The sequence below is a fragment of the Rhamphochromis longiceps genome, linkage group LG5 (genome assembly GCF_057381845.1).
Source record: "Rhamphochromis longiceps isolate RC_006_pf linkage group LG5, R_longiceps_female_GT1.1, whole genome shotgun sequence".
NCBI lineage: Eukaryota > Metazoa > Chordata > Actinopteri > Cichliformes > Cichlidae > Rhamphochromis > Rhamphochromis longiceps.
Window position 1 is genome coordinate 5,994,776 of NC_140561.1, and position 20,130 is coordinate 6,014,905.

General features: G+C 41.2%; 1 protein-coding gene across 3 annotated transcripts in view; it reads right to left on the bottom strand.

Moving 5' to 3' along the window:
• fbln2 (fibulin 2) overlaps window positions 1-20,130 on the bottom strand; it is an 83,697-nt gene that overhangs the window by 14,847 nt on the left and 48,720 nt on the right. For all 3 annotated transcript variants that reach the window (XM_085405541.1, XM_085405539.1, XM_085405540.1), the window contains exons 3-8: window positions 17,372-17,495; window positions 16,214-16,343; window positions 15,400-15,580; window positions 10,349-10,558; window positions 8,543-8,662; window positions 4,593-4,694 (exon numbers count right to left, since the gene is read on the bottom strand). In XM_085405541.1, coding sequence (XP_085261667.1) covers window positions 4,593-4,694; window positions 8,543-8,662; window positions 10,349-10,558; window positions 15,400-15,580; window positions 16,214-16,343; window positions 17,372-17,495 — 867 coding nt within the window. The remainder of the gene's footprint in view (window positions 1-4,592; window positions 4,695-8,542; window positions 8,663-10,348; window positions 10,559-15,399; window positions 15,581-16,213; window positions 16,344-17,371; window positions 17,496-20,130) is intronic.

Genomic DNA, 20,130 nt, shown 5'->3' on the forward strand with positions numbered 1-20,130 from the left:
TTCTTTTTAAATTGTTCTCCCAAGTTTGGGCAAAAAACAAAGAAAATTGTTTGTGTAACTAACACGCAAGATGAAAATTTCAATTCCCCCCCCAAAAAAGGCTGTTTGTCCTTTCTCCAGCCTTTAGGGCTACAGCTGAGGTTATCACCACTCATGACCTCACAGGGTTAACATCCACCAGCTCATCAGCTACCTTTAAAGGTTTAAGGTTAAGGTCAGGGTTCAGTTAACATCCACCTCTTTTTAGAGGTAATAATTTAAATGTCTTCAAACTGGAACACCTGGAATAAACAAGCTTTACGTGAAAGATAACCTTTAAAAATGTGTCTATCTACTGCAGCATGTGGCCAATAGATGACCAAGTTGAGTTTTGTTTGTTCCTTTGTAATATTTGACTTTGAAGAAGTCAAACTGAAAATAACAGGTCTGGGCAAAAGCTACATGATATTTTGCTTGTTAAGCGTGTTTGTGTGAAATGAAAAAACAGTTGAGAGCCTTTAAATCTTTATCAGTCAAACTGTGCAGCAGCCAGTAAACAGGCGCTGTTGATTTATGACAGCGGTGGCCTTGTGCTGAGACGGTGGATCGCCGCTCTGTCGTGGCTCGTCTTTATCAAACGGCTGCATTCCCTTATCACGCATCACATGCGAGGCCGATTAGTTGGATGCACTGATAGGGTAACGCTGGGATTATTGTGTGTGTGTGTATGTGTGTTTGTTTGTGTGTGGCAGCCATCCACATTTGAAGATCACCCCAAAATATGGTGCATTCCACAGGGAACCAGACGAAAAAGGTGTTGTACAAAATATGCTGGAGAAAACAAAAATCTGGAACAAGAGGGAACATATTCTCCTGTGCTCCCCGTGTGTGTGTTTGAGTGCCAGCAATCCCTTTTTGAAAAGTCTTTGTCGACTTTCAAAGTTTTTGCCGTGGGGAATTTGAATAAACTGTGTGCCTTACAACACCATCCCACAGGCAGGAGTAAAAACACAGATCTGAAGTTTTCAGCGTGTACCTGGCTTTGTCACATCCTGCAGCTTTTTTTCTGTTAACCTCATAAAACTGCACCTCATCACCTCTCACAGCTCAGAGCGTACTTTATGGTATTATATGAGCCCCCTGTGGAGCTGCAGCAAATGCATTTGTCTAAATAAAATTAACAGTTTTCCCTTCTTGAGCAGCGCAGTGGTGACAAATTCTTGTTTGCGAGCTATCTTTGCAAACGTCTCCATTTCTTCCTCAACTGAGAGACATCTGTTATGAACATTGTAGGGAGGGATATTTCCAGGGTCAAAATCCTCCTGAGCTCATAGACCACCCCTTCCTCTGGGCGCTGCTGGCCTTCAAGCACAGGGTTAGACAGGACTGTTTCCAAAGTTTGCGTATTGCCAGTGGTGCAGAAAGTCTCCTTCCACCACAGCGCTCTGGTGGCCAACGTTATTTCCAGTTTGTCATTCAAATCCGAAAAAGCAAAGGAAATCGGGCCTAATGCTTCAATGTCCCTACACCTCTGCTGACTTGCCCCGTGGAGACAGCCTCATTACACAGTGAAACGATCCAGTACAAGGTGGAAACAACTTATTTTTGAGAAATACAAATGCTTAGTTGAATGGACAAGGGAGACAGCAGTTTGAAAGGAATTCCATCAAGAGCGAGCACAGGGAGATGTCCGAAAGGCACCACAGATGAAAACACACACACAGTTTTTCCTACACACTTGACCCAGCAGACAATGAAGTATTTATTTATTTTTTATTTTTTTAAGGTCAAGCTGCAGTGAATGAAGTCAGCCTTGGCTTATTTGCCGAACTAGTTTTAAACGTGGAGGTTAAAGTTGCACGCCGCGAGCCTGATTCCACTGTCGGCTGTGACAGCGGATAAATGAAGGCAGCTAAACCACACAGAGTGGAACAGATGCATTCAGGTGTGTACCTGTTATTGGGGTATTTTTTCAGGCTTTTACAATTTGCACAGATGCAACTTTAGTTTCCAGGTTTTTGTGTACAGACACTGAAAATGATAAATTGATGAGCCAAAAGATCACTGACAGAAAATAAAGCCAATAATTTTGATTCAGTGTTGTCGATGTTAGTGGGTCAGAGCAGTGAAACTCGTCTTTACTGAAATATGTTAATATATGAAAAAGGACTGAAACAGTACGCCTCAGTTTTTCTAATGCTGCTCTAGTAAATGAAAGACATATGTCAGCAGGACTCTTGGGGCTCTGGTAGCTCATTGCTTAAATTGTTCTATAATTATAAAATAGAAAGTTTCACCTCGACCCATCCAGTCACCAGAGGTTTCTTGCTGTTAAAAGGGAATTTTACCATCCCACTGTTTTCAAGTGCATTCTCATAGGGGGTCATCTGTTTGTTGAGGTATTGTATGGTCTTTACCTTTCAGTATAAAGCCCCTTCAGGTAACAGGGGTTGTAAACCAGTGCTATGTAAATAAAACTGAAGTAAATTTCATTTACATTCCTTTCCAGGCATAAACTGAATGACTTGATTGTCTGAGAAAAACACTAAAATATTGCCTAAACCTTGAGAAACACCAGGAACGTCTGTATGGGATGATGATATTAGAGTCAGATTAGAGATTACTTTAGCCTAGATTGGACTGTGATTCAGAAGACATCGTGGTCAATCAGTGTCATCTTCCACAAAGACAATCCTGACCATGTAAGTGTCCAGATTATGGCAGCAATGCAACCACAGAGATGATAACATGGTGGAGGATGTCATCCATAGTTATCATTCAAGTAATAACTCTGTAAGCTTTCGATCTCCACAAAACACTCGAAGGAATGCAAAACAAATCCAGTCCTGCCCGCAATGGTTTGTTTAGTCCCAGTTCAGAAAAGGGTGAAGGTGTCAGCCACATGCACTGGAGCCAACTGTGTGTGCATTTGGGTGTACGCCCCTGGGATGTTCATTTGTCTGAACCACATGTATCATTCAAGTTGTGCATAAAACCTTCTCTTAAAAACAGTCTTTTCTTAAAAAAAACATCTCCATGGGAAGAACTGTGTGCTAAAATATTACCAGTTATTCACATTCATATGCAGCTGAAAGCGAGATCACGAAAAGCAGCTGTATTTACCCTGTAAACCTGCAAATTAAAATATAACAGTCTCAATAAGGGACGACTCGCAGGTTTTCTGATGGAAGTGCTTCCATTTGCTAAACAAATTACAGAAAAGTGCAAATGATCCCAGGTGTTAATACTTTCACAGTCTGATGCACCCTCATTTCAAAAACACTCAGGATCATGTGCAAATCATTTAAAGTCTATATTCCATTAAAATGATAGAGCATATGAAACCCTCTGTGTTGCATCACCTCTTCTTTAAAAACAGTGCTTTTGTTTCATAACAGATTTCAGCTGTTCCTCCTTTTTTAATGTCAGCAGTCTTCTAATAGTTGCAAACGGTGGTTTGACATTGTCTTGCACAAATAAGCAAGTCCTTTCCTATGGCCCTGAAAAAGATGGAGGCATATGTTGCTTCAAAACCTGAACACATTTATGCACTAAAGTTTCCTTCACAGATGTGCAACTAACTCATGACATGTGCACTAATGTGCAATCCCCGTACCATATGTATATTTGAACTGTGGGCTGAAACCAATCAGGTGGTCCCTCCAGTTTTAGCCCACAAAGCCTGGAGACCATAACCTCCAAAAATAAGTTCAGCCCCTTTATGAAATGTTTTGCTTGCATTAAATTCAAAACTAGCATATACTTTATTTTGCACTTCATTCCAGCACAATATATTTTTGTTCATTTTACACACCTACCCACCCACCAAGCATCAACAGCAAGTACTCCAGAGTTTACTTCACAGTCTACTTATATATCTTTCAAATCCTCAGCACCCCCTCGCAATCATGACCTGTCATGGTATTTGCTTTGTTTCATTCCACTCTGCACTAAATGTTGCCCACCCACAAGTCCACATGTGGGAGCACTTTAGGGAAAGAAAGTGCTCACTTTGCTCACTGAAGGAAATGATAGGAGGGAAAACACTTCCTTTAATGTAGTACTTGTTCATCTTGAGTGTTATCCTGTCTGGTAACAGACTCAGCACTTCCAGCACACACTTTGTTAATTTTAGTGATTTCGCACCTAAAGCCTCCTACCAGTGTCCCGAGCTACCACACAAACATGCTGAAAGAAAGGTACTGAGTACATACACAGATGCTGTGTGTAGTGTGTGATATTGCAACAACTGCTCCCACAGAGTAATTGGCTATGGTTGAATCATGCTTGAGGCGACAGTTTCCACCACCTAACATTGGGAGCCCAATCAGCTGATGCATTGTTTAGCATCACGAGACCTTCATGAGTGACTGAATCCAATTGAAAAGTGCCCCGACCTATGGACAGACACTTCATTTCACTGCAGCTCTGTCATCCGGCCTGCATGTATTTGTTCCTTTATGCATTCACTGGGTTTGTTGTTGCTGTTAGGTTGCTTGTTACCTTGTGGTAACCAGGCTTGAGGGAGACAGCTTAAGGGATACATATGAGCTTTGTGAACCACTCCAATTACTGCCAATGGTAATGTGACAAGAAAGCACGGCGGCCCTTACCTTCACACATCCATCCATCTGTCATCAGTGAGAACCCCGGGAAGCAGGAGCAGCGAGCCCGGCCTGCCACGGCCTTACACTGTTGACTGCAGCCACCGTTGTCTGCAAGAGACAAGCAGCATGATTACAGTCGTCTCTGCATTCCACACAGCTACACCTCCAGGGCAGTCATTTGCAGTCATGTTTCTCATCTTTGTACTGTTTCTCTTGCTCTCCCGAGGCTACCATGGACCCCACCTTCCCTCCCGCACACTGATCATTTGCTCCCTGCTGGAAGGAGCCTCTCATGAGCCATCGCAGTCACACACCAGAATCAATTCTCCCTATTTAACAGCTCAATAGCTCTGTCACAAAGAGGCATGGGCCAGGAACTGTTTCCCCACAATCTCTAACCAACACATTCCCCTCTAAAGCTCTGTAGCGGCGAAGGCCGCTCTATACATCGATCAGGATCTTCTTATAGCTAACAGAGACACTTTGAAGGAGTGGAGGCTTTCACTCGAAGTTGGACTTTTGAGCTTAAGGGTTTGCAGTGCTCATCTCCCACTGACATGATTAGGATTCTGCTAATGAAGCTGCTGAAAGCTTAGATTAACTAATACTAATCAGTTTATTAGTGAAAACATGTTGTGAGGCAGCTCTTCCTGTTTTGACCTGTCGTAACTCTGGAATGTTTTACCTGTGAGCAGTCAGGAGGCGCTCACACACATCGTGTTAGTAAGAGCAGAGTTAGAAAGTGAATGCAGTAGTGATGGCTTGTTCATTTCCCCACCATACATAAAGCCATAACTCATTCTCACCACATATTACACATGTTTGGACACATTTTGGCGAGGTCTCTCTTGGAAAATAAATTTTAAACTCAGTGAAAATTTTTACTTTTAAATAAAGGATATTAAAAAAAAGCTTTAACGTCTTAACATCCACCATGTCACTGGCTACCCGTTCAGAGCTAGTGTTGGATTTTGTTTTAAGCCTACAGGATGTGTTTTTGACATGTAAGAATTATATATACAGTGGCTCGCAAAAGTATTTGAACTTTCCCACATTTTGTCTCACTACAGCCACAAACATGAATCTATTTTATTGGAATTCCAACACAAAGTGGTGCACACGTGAGAAGTGGAACGAAAATCATACATGATTCCAAACATGTTTTACAAATAAATAACTGAAAAGTGGGTGTGCGTAATTATTCAGCCCTCTGAGTCAATACTTTGTAGAACCACCTTTTGCTGCAGGTCCAGCTGCCAGTCTTTTAGGGTCTGTCTCTACCAGCTTTGCACATCTACAGACTGAAATCTTTGTCCATTCTTCTTTGCAAAACAGCTCCAGCTCAGTCAGATTAGATGGACAGCCTTTGTGAACAGCAGTTTTCAGATCTTGCCACAGATTCTTGATTGGATTTAGATCTGGACTTTGACTGGGCCATTCTAACACATGGATATGTTTTGTTTTAAACCACTCCATTGTTGCCCTGGCTTTATGTTTAGGGTCGTTGTCCTGCTGGAAGGGGAACCTCCGCCCCAGTCTCAAGTCTTTTGCAGACTCCAAGAGGTTTTCTTCCAAGATTGCTCTATATTTGGCTCCATCCATCTTCCCATCAACTCTGACCAGCTTCCTGTCCCTGCTGAAGAGAAGCACCCCCAGAGCATGATGCTGCCACCACCATATCTGACAGTGGGGATGGTGTGTTCAGAGTGATGTGCAGTGTTAGTTTTCCGCCACACATAGCGTTTTGCATTTTAGCCAAAAAGTTCCATTTTGGTCTCATCTGACCAGAGCAGCTTCTTCCACATGTTTGATGTGTCCCCCACATGTTTGCTGTGTCCCCCACATGGCTTGTGGCAAACTGCAAACGGGACTTCTTATGGTTTTCTGTTAACAATGGCTTTCTTCTTGCCACTCTTCCATAAAGGCCAACGTTGTGCAGTGCACGACTAATAGTTGTCCTGTGGACAGATTCCCCCACCTGAGCTGTAGATCTCTGCAGCTCGTCCAGAGTCACCATGGGCCTCTTGGCTGCATTTCTGATCAGCGCTCTCCTTGTTCGGCCTGAGAGTTTAGGTGGACGGCCTTGTCTTGGTAGGTTTACAGTTGTGCCATACTCCTTCCATTTCTGAATGATTGCTTGATCAGTGCTCCGTGGGATGTTCAAGGCTTGGGAAATCTTTTTGTAGCCTAAGCCTGCTTTAAATTTCTCAATAACTTTATCCCTGACCTGTCTGGTGTGTTCTTTGGACTTAATGGTGTTGAAAAAAATATATATTCTGATTGCTTGGGTCATCATTTATGATGGCTTAGAGCACACAGCGTCCAAAGACTAACAGAAAATGTGAGCCAAGTAAGGGATCAGTGGAGAAGCATAGCAGAGCCAAAAATCATGTGTCATATTCTGACATTGGTGATATTGATATATTAAGTAAATCTATGAATAATATAAGAGACCAGCTGTGTTGACTGCAAATGTTCTCTCTTTGACTTTGGTATATTTATAACATTTATTGGTCCAATATATTATATTAGACTTCATTATTGCTTTATAGACCTACATCTCGAGTTGTTTGAGCTGTGTTTTTGAACTCCTGTCATAAATCTTTTCCAGATATGGCAACATTTTAAGGGACAATTGCATTGCAACTTTTGCATTTGCCTTTAATATCTTTGCTGGCCTCCTTCATTATGTCTGGAGCAGTTTATCCAGTTAGCTGAATGATTAGGTACACCCAAAAAGGAGGTTACATTGTTTGGGGGTTTAATAAGAGCTTAATCTGACTGTGAAACACAAATAACACACAAAAAATGCCCACTAATAAAAAATATGTTGTCTTACAACTGAAATTACCGTGACAGAAATAATGGAAGTCGTGTGTATGGATGCAATAAAAACAGCTTGCATTCATCTCTCCAGGTTACACAGGCGACAGATTACTAACCCAATAATTTTAATCTATCTTTACTGCTACACAGAATGCAGAAAATCTAATATTATACAAAATAACTTTTAACACAAGAAATCAAGAAAAGTTTGAAGCATCAGGAAAACATATGGACATCACCTACAAAAAAGTGTCCTTTCATCGTGCACAGTGTGAGGAGCCACACCGTATGCTCACCTACAACCACATTTCCACTCTTTATCCCTCGGCTGCAGAATTAGACGAAAAAAAGCTACTATGAAGCTTTTTTTATTAGCACATGACAGACGGGTGTGACCTGCCTGGACTACTGCCTTACTCAAGTTAATTATGCTACATGTGTGATAGCTGTCCTGTGGGTCTCAGTTAAGAATAAAGTAGAATTTCTGAAAGATATTTAGAGAAGTTAGACACAACTACAACAACTATAATGCAGTTTATGATATCTTATTGGAAATGTGGCAAAAAGGATCCAAATAGCAAAAAATATGACACACATTTAACCTTTAACCTGACTGATGAAGCTGATTCAGGGTCTACCTCATATGGGCTACAGTTCAGGTGACAGTTGCTCTAACCCTTGAACCAAACTCACAGCGAGTACGTTTGAGCCCAAGGGTTAGACTTCTCCTCAAAAGACTAATCAAAGACTGTTGCACGCCACAAAACTCCTGACAGCACTGTTACCAAGATGTATGTTCCAGATTATGGTCAATCGTGTCTGCTCTCTGGGGATCAGTTGATGTTTCTACCAATGGAGCGATTCTTATTTAGCACTTTTCTTCACCCAAGCACATTTTCTATGCAGTGCTTTTTATCTAACATTCACATACATTCAATACTGCAATGAATGCATCAGAGAGCAACTTGAAGTTAGTATCAGCAGCCCAGGATCGAACCACCAGCCTTCTGATTAGTAGATGACCTGCTCTACCACCTGACTTACAGCCACCTCACTGCACATCAGAGCTGCTTTCCGAGACAGGTTGTCCCAGTGATGTCATTTGCTTTGTGGTCCAGTGTTTAGATTACCTGCACATGGATTGAGGCTAAAGGAGCTGGTGGTGGTTGTAGTAGTTTTAGTAGTAGTGGTGGTGGGGGAAAAAGCTGGACCGTCAACTTCTCTGAGGCCATTGTCCTCCTTGAAGCTCACTGCAGAACAACAACAGCACAGACTGTGAGAAACATGTAGCGGTCCAGCTAACCGAGGCTACTGCGTTCCTACCATTTAATGTTTCTAATATATGCAGCAAATTTGAAAACGAGCAATATTCCAAGACATCATTTGACCCATGCTGAGTGTTTTTGTCATTATACTCTTTTATGGAGCAGAGAGAGTTCTATGAATAAATGAACATTTTTATTTGAGGTCGTAATGGGTGGATTTGTTATACTCCTCTTTAAATATCTTTTTCCCAAGGGCCATAAATATGATGGCGATCAAATCTGGTGCTGGTTTAACCACAGCACAACCATAGATTAGCTTACTGAGATTTCTGCATTTAAGCTTTTAGTGGAAGTAAAATACTTTTTTGTTATGCAGCTGCCTCATCTCGTGTCAGTGAATTCTGAACACGTGGAGTTTTTTTAAACCGAAGTAGCACAGGGTCAAACTAAATATGACAGGCACAGAATTTCAAATAATGTGACAAATGAAGTAATTAACACAACTCATTATGTCCAGTGCTTGGAACCTTGGTTCCTGACATGCATGTAAATGTTACTTTACATCTACCACCCACCTAAGCACTGTTGCAGCCCAAGAGCCCCACACCAGCTCATGGCTGTGCAATAATACTTGAACAGCTCAAAAAAACAGTGCTTATCCAGTTCTCAAACTCACGTGGTCCCAAACAGCCTAACCTGTCCTTGAAGAACCTCGGAGACACTGCGTCCATGTCCTGACAGGTCATGGACACAGTGGGCATGTGGTTTTTATGTCATGGCTGATTGTTATACACCACTCTCACGGTGTCATTTTTCTAAAATAAATACACAAAGCATTCATTTGTCTGTTTGTTAGCAGTGTAGCATCCAAAGTTTTCAAGATATCATTTTAAAATCTTGTGCGATGGTAGATGCAAATAATAGCTCGAGCTGATTTCATTTTGATGAAAATCGGGTCAAAGTCACACCAAATATGAAAATCAGTAAAAACTTTATATTACCCACAGCTTTTCATGAATATTCTTCAAACTTTGCAACAAAATACTTGATCTTGGGGGAAATAAGTACCTGTATTGACTAAGCATTTGACCATGACCTTCACTGTTAGTGCCCAAGGTCAAAATTAGCCTTGAAAAAATATTTAAAGAAACCATGACAAGAGAGAGCTGTACAATCATTTTTTTTTCAATATGATGACCTAAGATGTCATAATGACGCCATAACAGGCTGATGTCATTAACCACCCTCATAAAACATCAAAGTTTTAGTAGAGCCCTTGCCCTTCGAGAGGAGTTGTGCTCTCTGAGTGCTCCACTGAGCTCTCTCTCAGCTCATATTCAATCACCCTGCTAGCACCCCAACATAAAGCATATGCCTAGAGTAATGGGAGTAGTGAAACTCCTTTTGAAATAATCTTATGTCCATTTGTCACTTTCAGCTCTTCCTGAGATGTTTAAATGTACCTATACTACCAAACACATGGAAACCCTGTTCCTTTAGCCTCTATGCAATTAGTGCATGTCATGTTTTTGTGTATTGTGCATGACAGATATATATAACTACATATGACACATTGTTCAGCATTTCAAACACAGCACAACAATCTTGTCAAGCCTTGGATTTCTCCAAATATGAAATTAAAATTATGATTTTAAGGACGGGCTACTGTACCTGGTGCACACGAATGTCCATCCAGCTGCAGGATGTAGCCCTGGTGGCAGCTACAGCGATAGGAGCCCCAGATGTTGGTGCATGTGTGCTGGCACAGCTGGCCAGGGTAGAGCTCACACTCGTCAACATCCTCCTGCTCCTCCACAGTGTTGGCAGCTTCATCTGTGGAACTGATGGAGAAGGCTTCCTTGGGGAACTTATTGTCTGATACTGGGAGTCCGTGGAGAGGAGGGGGGGGGGGGGGGGTGTAAGATTAGGAACCAGATTTTCTGTATTTATTCCAAACACTTATCTAATGAAACTGACTTGAAGACACAAAACAACATCTGCTCGTCCCCTACAATCAAATTCAAAGTGTGTATGTGTGTTTATACAGTGCAGTTATACATTTCCTGTTTTAGTTTTACATGAAAACAAATGTAAAAAGTCAACTGTGAAACCCTCATTGCATTTATAGAACGCTTAATGTTCTTTACTAAATGAGAGTAACGTATTCTGAATACTTTGGATTACTTAATAAATGATCATGCTCTTGACAACCAACACCAACTAGATTTTTAAATCTTAATATAAATGAGTAACAGTCGGTGGACATTAGGTAAGGCTGCACTTTTTGCAGCGATCTCGTATAGAAGACTATATAAAACAGGTCCACGGCTCCGAACCGTAGTAAAGGGACCTCTGGCTAATATGTCGGGTTTGTGTCGGGCTCGTAGCTAAAAACTAGCTTCACTTTGTTGTCTGGGTCAACTTTGCTAGTGAGAGACAGAGAGAGGCGTTGAAAGGCTGCTCTAACGTAACGGGTATGGCAGTCCATTCTCCCTGCAGCACGGACTACACTGCCCATAAGGCTACATTCTTTAGGGCTATGCCTGTAACACTCTGCCTATTGCCTTCATATTAAATCATTTTTTAAATAATAATTTTTAAAAATATTTCTCCACCTCGCCACCTCCGGGCCACAAGTGGTAGTGACGTGGTCCGTGAGACACAGACATTGTTTTGTTTGGGTTTCCACCTGCGTGGAATTACCAAATATAGAGAGGGGGCAGCCTAACATATGAAACAGGGAAGTACCGCCGTGTAATCCATTTACTTCAACAAAGTAACTGTATTCTGAATACCACCTTTTTAAACTGTAACTGTAACAGAATACAGTTACTCATATTTTGTATTTTCAATACATACTGCTGGTACATGTATTCCGTTACTCCCCAGCACTGACGACTAGAAAGCATTGATATTAGAGTTGAGAATTGAGTTCATTTAAAGACCCTACAATAATTCAGAGAAAACCCCAACAATCAGACAGCCCTGTTTGAGCAAGAACTGGGTGACAGTCACAAGCAAAAACTCAGGACAGCAGGAAAAAACCTCTCGCAGAACCTGCATCAGGAAAGGGTTGCGATCAACGATCACATGGAGCCTTTCTATCTGACCAACAAACATCAGCAGACACACAAACTGTTTGTGTGTCTGCTAACTAAAAGTTAGCAGTTCATCAACTTTTACACAGGTCTGTGTAGTTCTGTTTAACTAATGAATGTCTGTGCTTGTGACACCTCTGATTACTGAACTGTCTCTCTGAAAAGTGCGCTGTGCCTCGTACACTTAATAATGACCCAACTTGATTGAGATCACCTTGAAAACAAAGTGTTTTATCTCAAACAGTAGATATGCAGATGTGATAAATGTATATTGCTAAACTTGTATGCTGCATTATCCAACACTATCCATTATCCAATATTCAAGCAAGACTGCGTTCAATCTTGCTAAATCTTTATGGTCACATGACTTGGCAGGTGCATCCTCGATCAGATTTTAAGGCTTTAATACGGCTGCTGTACGTGCCGCTTTGGGCTAAATTTGTAAAGCAAAGTACTTTTGGACTAAATAAAGGCTGACTGGAAAAAAAATGTCCATAAATGTTGAGCTCGGGATTTAGGTTATTACTGATGCATTTTCCCTTTGTAGAACAGAATAATAATAATAATGGGTTGGATTTATATAGCGCTTTTCAAGGCACCCAAAGCGCTTTACAATGCCACTATTCATTCACTCTCACATTCACACACTGGTGGAGGCAAGCTACAGTTGTAGCCACAGCTGCCCTGGGGCAGACTGACAGAAGTGAGGCTGCCATATCGCGCCATCGGCCCCTCTGGCCATCACCAGTAGGCAAGTAGGGTAAAGTGTCTTGCCCAGGGACACAACGACCAGGACAGAGAGCCCAGGGATCGAACCGGCGACCTTCCGGTTACAGATGCGATTCCCAACCCCCTGAGCCAGAAGACATGGAGAGATACATTGCAAAAATATAATTTATCAATAATATGTCCAGATGTGGGTTTTAAAAAATATCTCTCACAGTCATTACCTGGGGTTTAAATTCAGAGGATTAAATGTTTCCTGCTTTAATTAAAAGGCAGTGAGTCATAAGACTCAAAATATCCCCCCTGGAAATAATTACAGTTGCTTCTCATGTAATTTTTAAAATTCTAAATACACTCACACAGTAAAAGCATCTTTGCTGTGAGGGTGTTTGCGAGAATTATTAGATAGACTCAATGGACGTCACTAGTTTTTGCAACCTTAAAACCTTGCAAAGCTTTCAGCAGGTTAATTGATTCCCACTTCAGAATGACATCATTCAGACTTTTTTTTGGAAGCTAAAGGAAATGAGCTGCAGTGGATTGTTCAAGCAGAGCCTATTAAAGGGCAGGATTATGTGGAATTCCTCTTATGTTGTGAATGAAATAACAGCCTAAAGCGTTGAGAAGACCAACCTTACCTCACCATCGTACTAAAAAACAACTATTCCCATTAAAGGACAACCATGAAAATAATGAACTGCATTTCCATGCCGTGTGTCTGTTCCCAATATATAAAACTAAGAAGCCGGAAAAGGGTCTTCCAAACCGCAAACTAATGATTATGGAATGATTCTTCTGCTTTTGTAAAAAGTTTTATGTCACCCATCACGAATCTGATGTCATTGATGAAAAACATGCAAATCCCTTCTAATAGCGCCTACAGCTGCAAACAAGGTATGTAGGTCATATTCAGTGAAATGTTAACAAGCAGTCATGTTTTTGCAGATGGAATGAAAAGCAAAGGTTTGCTGAAATGCTTGTGCATTAAACCTGAGCTTCTTGACAACCCGCTGGATCAAAGACAGAGGAAAACTTTGCTGGCCCAAGTAGAGAGACAACAGCCCGAGCTGCCATCTGTTCCTGATTCATCACAGCTCCCCATTACTCTGCACGGTAACGTGACTCCTGACCGATCAACCCTGAGCCTCTGACATAGGCCTGTATGAGAATAAAATACTGATGGCTCAGATCTGGACTGCTTGCTGTTGTAGTGCAGTTTTGCCAGTAGCCACAAATACGTGAGAAGTTGGTGAGGAGTGTGTATGTGTCATAAACTCAACGTGCTTAACATGAAAGATAAAAACACAGAAACCTAACCCATAACAAACATGCAAACAGACAAAAGCTATTAAATGTAAGCCTATGAGATTAAAAAGACTGTGAGTCTGTTTTTGAATGCACACATAGATGTGACTGATCTAAGGTCAGTGGGTAGCTTGAGCCAAAGAACAGGACCACAGTAATAAGAGCACCCTCAGCACACTTAGATCCAATTCTGGGAGCAGTTAAATTATTTGCACATGATGACCTGAAAGGTCCATTTGAGTTATAGACACTGAGCAAGTCAGCGATATACTGCCGGCGCACACCAGTGAATTTCCTTCAGCCATGTACTCATGCTTCATGGATAGTCCTGGTACACTGAGCTTTACAGTATTGTAACCTGTATGATCTGCCTGCATGAACAAATTTCTTCAAGTCACTTTGAGATGAGAGTTTTTTAAATTCTTGATTCTGGTAGAAAGCACTTCCAGCAATCTTATTAATGTGATGCCATATTAATAAGATCACCATAGATCTCATAGCATCATATCAAAGCTTTCAGCTCCCAGTTTGGATTCAGGAGAATCCAAGATTTCCCTTTTGATAAAGCATAAAGTCCTCTAACCCCCAACCAGTCATGGGGGATGGCTTCCCCTCCCTGAGTGTGGTTCTGCTGGAGGTTTCTTCCTGTTAAAAGTGTGTTTTCCGTCCCAATGTCACCAAATGTTGCCCAAAAGCAGGTTGTTTGATTGTTTTCTCTGTAATATTGTCAGGCGAATTGAACTTAGTTGAACTGAATGTCCGAACTGATGGCAACATTCCTGACTTGCTCACTGTGTTTCTGAGAAAAGGATGGCAAATATGAACCTTTTCTGTCTCTGGTTTCTTTGACCTGCAATGACTTGTCTCTGTTCAGTTCTAAAAAGTTCCTACACAGACAAAAAGTTTAAACAGACAGGAGCAATATGCGGGATGTAAAATATCTCCTGTTTGTGAATGTATTTGTTTATTTTTTCATACTTAAGTAACTTTAAATACTCTTAAAGAGTTTTACACTCAATCTCTGTTTCTTCGTATTTTGGATCACAGAACTGTGACTGGGAAACAAAGACATTCCCCAAATTTCTCTTTACTGACCATCCCAAAATAAAAGCAAACGTGAAGAGGAATAAAATGTAAAAAAAGATGAATTAGACTGATAGAATCTCCCCCGATTCATGTGGGAATAACAATGTGGCATGTTATTTCAAACCTAATTGTTGGACATACTGAAAAGACTGTCGGGTGTTTGCTTTCGCTGCTTCTTGCAGCCTATTTTATAAAAAAATGTGACATGCTGTGATAATTAACATAGCACCTGCTGAATTTAATGAGCATGTGGTAGGCCATGCACTGGAATGGATCAAAGGGCACATAGCTAACCTCACTAACCTCACTACATGAATATTTTTGTTGAGACAGGAAAGAACAGTTCACAAAGGTTCTGAAACTTTCAGTCATAATTACTACATTGTTTCACCTGCCACTTCCTTTGCTTGTTTTTTATTATACATAATATAAGTCCTAGCACGTGCAAAGTGCATAACATACGTGTTTTGCCAGGTGGAAATTGACTGTGCAGTGGTTTACAGATACCTTTCCTGGGAAGGGCAGTTGGTCTTGGCTTCTGCTTTCTCCTCAACAGGCTCAGAGCATCCCCTTCCTCGCAGCAAGTGAGGAAGATGTGGCCGCATGGATAGCCTAGGTGCTGGTGGGCATCACAACCTCGCCCTTCACTGCGAACACGTAAGCCAAGCACACAGCAGCTGCAGCACACCTGCCAGTCCGCACAACAATAGCATAGCCTGTTAGGAGAGTATCACCGGGGTGTCGTTCACATCTCTAATCATCACCTCACTTTATGGCCCTCTGCTTTTTGCTGGTTAGTAAACATCAGCATGAAAGAGAAACAGATGAGCAAGCTGCTTTATCGCACTGCATAGGACTTCAGCTGCGTCATGTTTTGTAAAGAAAACCACACATTAACCTGGTTTTTGCAACCATCCTCTAAAACCCAGCAAGCAGAAGACCTGATACCGGAACATTTAACTCAGGTGGATTAGCCACAAGGTAAAACTCAACTACTTAGAAAGTAGAAAATGTTGCATTTCAAATTAAGACTTCGACATTAAAGATTTTAATTTAAAAGCTTTCGCAGCTGTTTTCTTCAAATAAGTCAAAATTCTAATGTGGTTTAAGTTCAGAATTCAACTGGCAAATGCAACTTTCACTATGTTATTGTGACAGAAAAAAAACAGAATTTTCTCCCCGTTTCTGTTAACAAAGCAAAACAAGAGTGAGCCTCTGGTCAGCAAAAGTGCTTGCTTCATGGAGAACTTGGTGGATCTGTTCACCATCTGTCATGACTCAACTGCCTTCCTCTTCCCTGTGAATCTTCTACTGTGTGTACCTGATAGGAGTCATCTAGACACAAGTCCCGCTCATCCACGTCACAGGTGTCTCCACCTCTGGCTGAGGTCACGCCTAGTTCACACTGTCTTTCCTTCACAGAGCTGAGACAGCACTGCTTCTGTGCAACACTGGAACACACACACACACACACACAGCGAGTATTTTAGCACTTTCTTGTGCTTCATATTACTCCATACGTTAAAAGTAAATTCTTCGTTATGCATATTAATGTCAACTATATAAATAATGGAGACATAAACAAGTTAGTAAAAGTGTTTCTGAGGTCACAGGTGCTGTCCTCATAGACTTCTATACATCCAGATGGCTTTTTGTAAAAAAGGAGTTGCAAAAAGCGGCTTTACTTTTCAGACATCTTTTATGACCGTCTGATGTTACACAGAAGAAAAACAGTGTGCTCCATATAACCCAAGCAGCAACTCCTTATACGTTTTTATTTCTGTTCTTTGCTGTGAAAGAAACATCATCCACGATGAATTTAGTGATGGTCAATCCTGTGGCTCTGATGTTAACAGGTTAATCCTATCCCCAGCCCTTCCTGACAGTATAAGTGAAAGACGTAGCTTCCACGTATCTGTGGTTGTTTAATGGGAAACTCGTTCCTGACAAGTTAACGGGTTCACTCACTTTTTTGGGCTCAAGAAAGTCCATTTGATTGACAAATGAACGTGTGGTTTCATAGGTAGATATGTCTCTTTCTTGTCAGATGTGTTTATAGATAGAGAATGTGGAAAAGCTCATCTCAACACTTCAAACTGATGACAGCGGTCACAGTAGCTCACTATTTTTATCATTTCGTTATTTGTCTGTGATAAATCAGTTAAATCAGCTATGATGGTATTCTGATATAGTTTATATAAGACAGCGTGCAGTGGTTACAATGTTATCAACATTCAACTGCAGTATATTCAAAACGTCTAAATTATAAAGGTAATAAAGATCATTTTTGCACTAAAATGTATTTTCTATGGGGCAGTGTAGGAAATGGCAGCAGTGAGAGTTCAATTATCCTGACTGTAACTCATACTTTGCATAATGTGCAGCACGATGAGTAAGTAGTTCATGTGTACAGTTAGTGTGCAGCAGCTACCACAAAGAACACTTGTATAACTAAAATTCATGCTCTCATGTTACTTACCTGCAAACAGAGACGTTGTCATTAGTGAGCAGAGGCATGTTCTTGCAGTGACCATTTTCAGAGGCCCATCTCTGGCCAGCAGCGCAGCAGGTCTGCAGCAGGTCTTCAGAGGACACACCTGGATCTGCAGACAGCAGACATGCAGGTATGCATATGTCAGCACACACATGACTGATGGAATAAAAACAGTTCAGCAGTGTTCAGCAGTACTCTACATGTGTGCACGCTGTATGGAGCAGACAGAAGCCCAAAGAGAACAGTGAAAACGTTAAGCTGTCTGACAGAAACATTTAGTAGACTGCAGCAGCCCTCGACGGTGCCTTAAAGATTTCTCCAGCTGACTAAAGAGGTACAAAACAGTAGTGCATTTTATTACTGGATTTTTTTCCCTTTTTGATCAGGTCTTGAATAACCTACTCAGCTATACGGCACAGTTTTTAAAAGCTGAATGAGAGTCCTTTGGTAGGGTTGTGAATATATACAGGACTCCGGGCAGTGTGCCAGAAGATGATGAGATTTTCTTTGCCAATAGTATATTTTTCCCTGACTGCTATTATAGTAAAAACTAACAAAAACACTATTTGAGAAGGTAGTACAAGAAAATCCATAAAGTATTTTAAGGAAAAGATTTGAAAGCAATTTCACTCTTTTGTGTCATTTTGATGCAAATATTTCCAAAAGGTTTCATCAGTCTGTGCCTTTCAGAAACAAACAGGTAAAAGGACTGACCACTGTGTGATAAACTGCATAGACACGTAGAGAAAGATGCTTTAAAATACATTTTTGGAACTTTTTTCAAAATACCATCAACGACAGACCTAGATTTGAAAGAAATCTCTGTACACGTGACACAAAACCATAGAGAAAATTAAACTTTGTAAACTGTGGATGTCTGGTTGATGCCTCTGATGTTTGTTGCAACACCTCGTCAGTGATCAGTGGATCTACACATGTTAAAACCTTTCCAAGATAAAAATATTTCTGAACCAAATCCAGAAAAACTCCCACCTTCTGTGAGCTCATTAAAGTGGCCTGAGGCATCTGGCTTTAGAAGCCAGCATCTGTGATGGTTTGGGGGTATTTAGAGGATATGCCATGGGTAACGTGCATATCTAAGAAGTCTCCATTAATACTAGCTAATATGTCCGAGTTTTTGAGCACCGCATGCTGTCATCCTACTTTCTCTGGGGAGGCTATGGTTGTTTTGGCAAGACAGAGTTAAACCAAGTTCTGAAGAATCGTCTTCTCTGCTTGGCTTCTCCCTCTTTTGGAGAGTCCATTTTTGGATTTGTGCCACATCTATGATTTGCCACTTTTAAACCAGAGGTTTTCTAATTAAAGTGTCTCTGACTGGAGTTAATAAAATCAAATAAACAGATAAAAGTGAGGGCCACGAGCTTGTAGTTCTCTGTGTTTGGGAGTGAGGATCAGAGATGTTCTCTCACGCAGAGCTGATTCCCATTGAGGATGGCATGATGGCTCTGTAAATTAAATCAGTTGCAATCCTTAACTGGCCATTTTAGTCATTCAGTGAGGGAATACCAAAATAAAATCCCAGTAATGGCTCCTCTTTAAAACCGTCTCAATTGCCATCCATTTAGTCAGAGGAAAAAAAATGTCATAATTTTAATGCCATCAACTGAAGGAAACGAGCATAGAATGCATTTGAAACCAGGAACCAATTAAATCCCCACAACTGAATGAATGCATTTCATATTTCTAAACTTCACAGCAACAAATTACTATCGATGCTCAAAAGAGGGAGAAAAAAAAGCTCAATTTGTTGCTTCCATTCAGCTGATTGCAAGCAAAGATTGTCCACATCAAGAGGATCCCGATTTGGCAGCCACTGATCAATGGCCATCTCTGCCACACCGCAAGCTCCCAACAGAGACTTCAATGCCCCCCTCTACCACCACCTCCCTCCGGTGAGCATGTAACAGCAAGCCTGGCTGCTCTGTGCGAAGCTTAGTTGGGGGATGTACACACCATGAGACAAACTGCTGTTGCTGCCTGGCACTGTAGAGAGCCAAGAGCTCGTCAGCCTCACCATCGCCTCCACGTCAGTCCCCAAAACCGTCTCACCCTGCTGCTTTTATCCACATATTAGCATGAATGCTCAAGCACACACACACACACACACACACACACACACACACACACACACACACACACACACACACACACACAGACATCAAACTTCACTCAGTGCCCTTTGAAGAAAAGCCACTGACAAAGAGCTTTTGTTTTTCAACTCAATAAACCTTCTTTGGCTTATTTACAGCACACAACATTTGCATACTCTTCACACTCAGGCCGCTGTGAAATGAAGCTTTGTTTTATAACTTTGAAGACAGGAATATAATTTGTCAACAACAGCAAAAATACATTTACAAAAATCAGCAGTAAAAACAAAAGAATTTTAATAACGTTCATACTTTTCTATGCACAAAAGCATGTAGGCATTAAAAATGAGTGCGTCACACACACACACACACACACACGCACACGCACACGCACACGCACACGCACACACACACACACAGCTAATTACATTTCACTGTCTGGATTTGTGCTGAAACATGAAGCTTATTTCTCGTAATTAAAACCAGCTACATCAGAGAATTGGCTCCACAGAGTCAAATATAGCAGTTTGATAAGATTTAGCCATTTCCTGCATGCATGTAATATCCACCATATTCACCTCAAACCATAATTGGTCTGAAACTGTGCTAATCCCATTCTGCACACTTGTACAT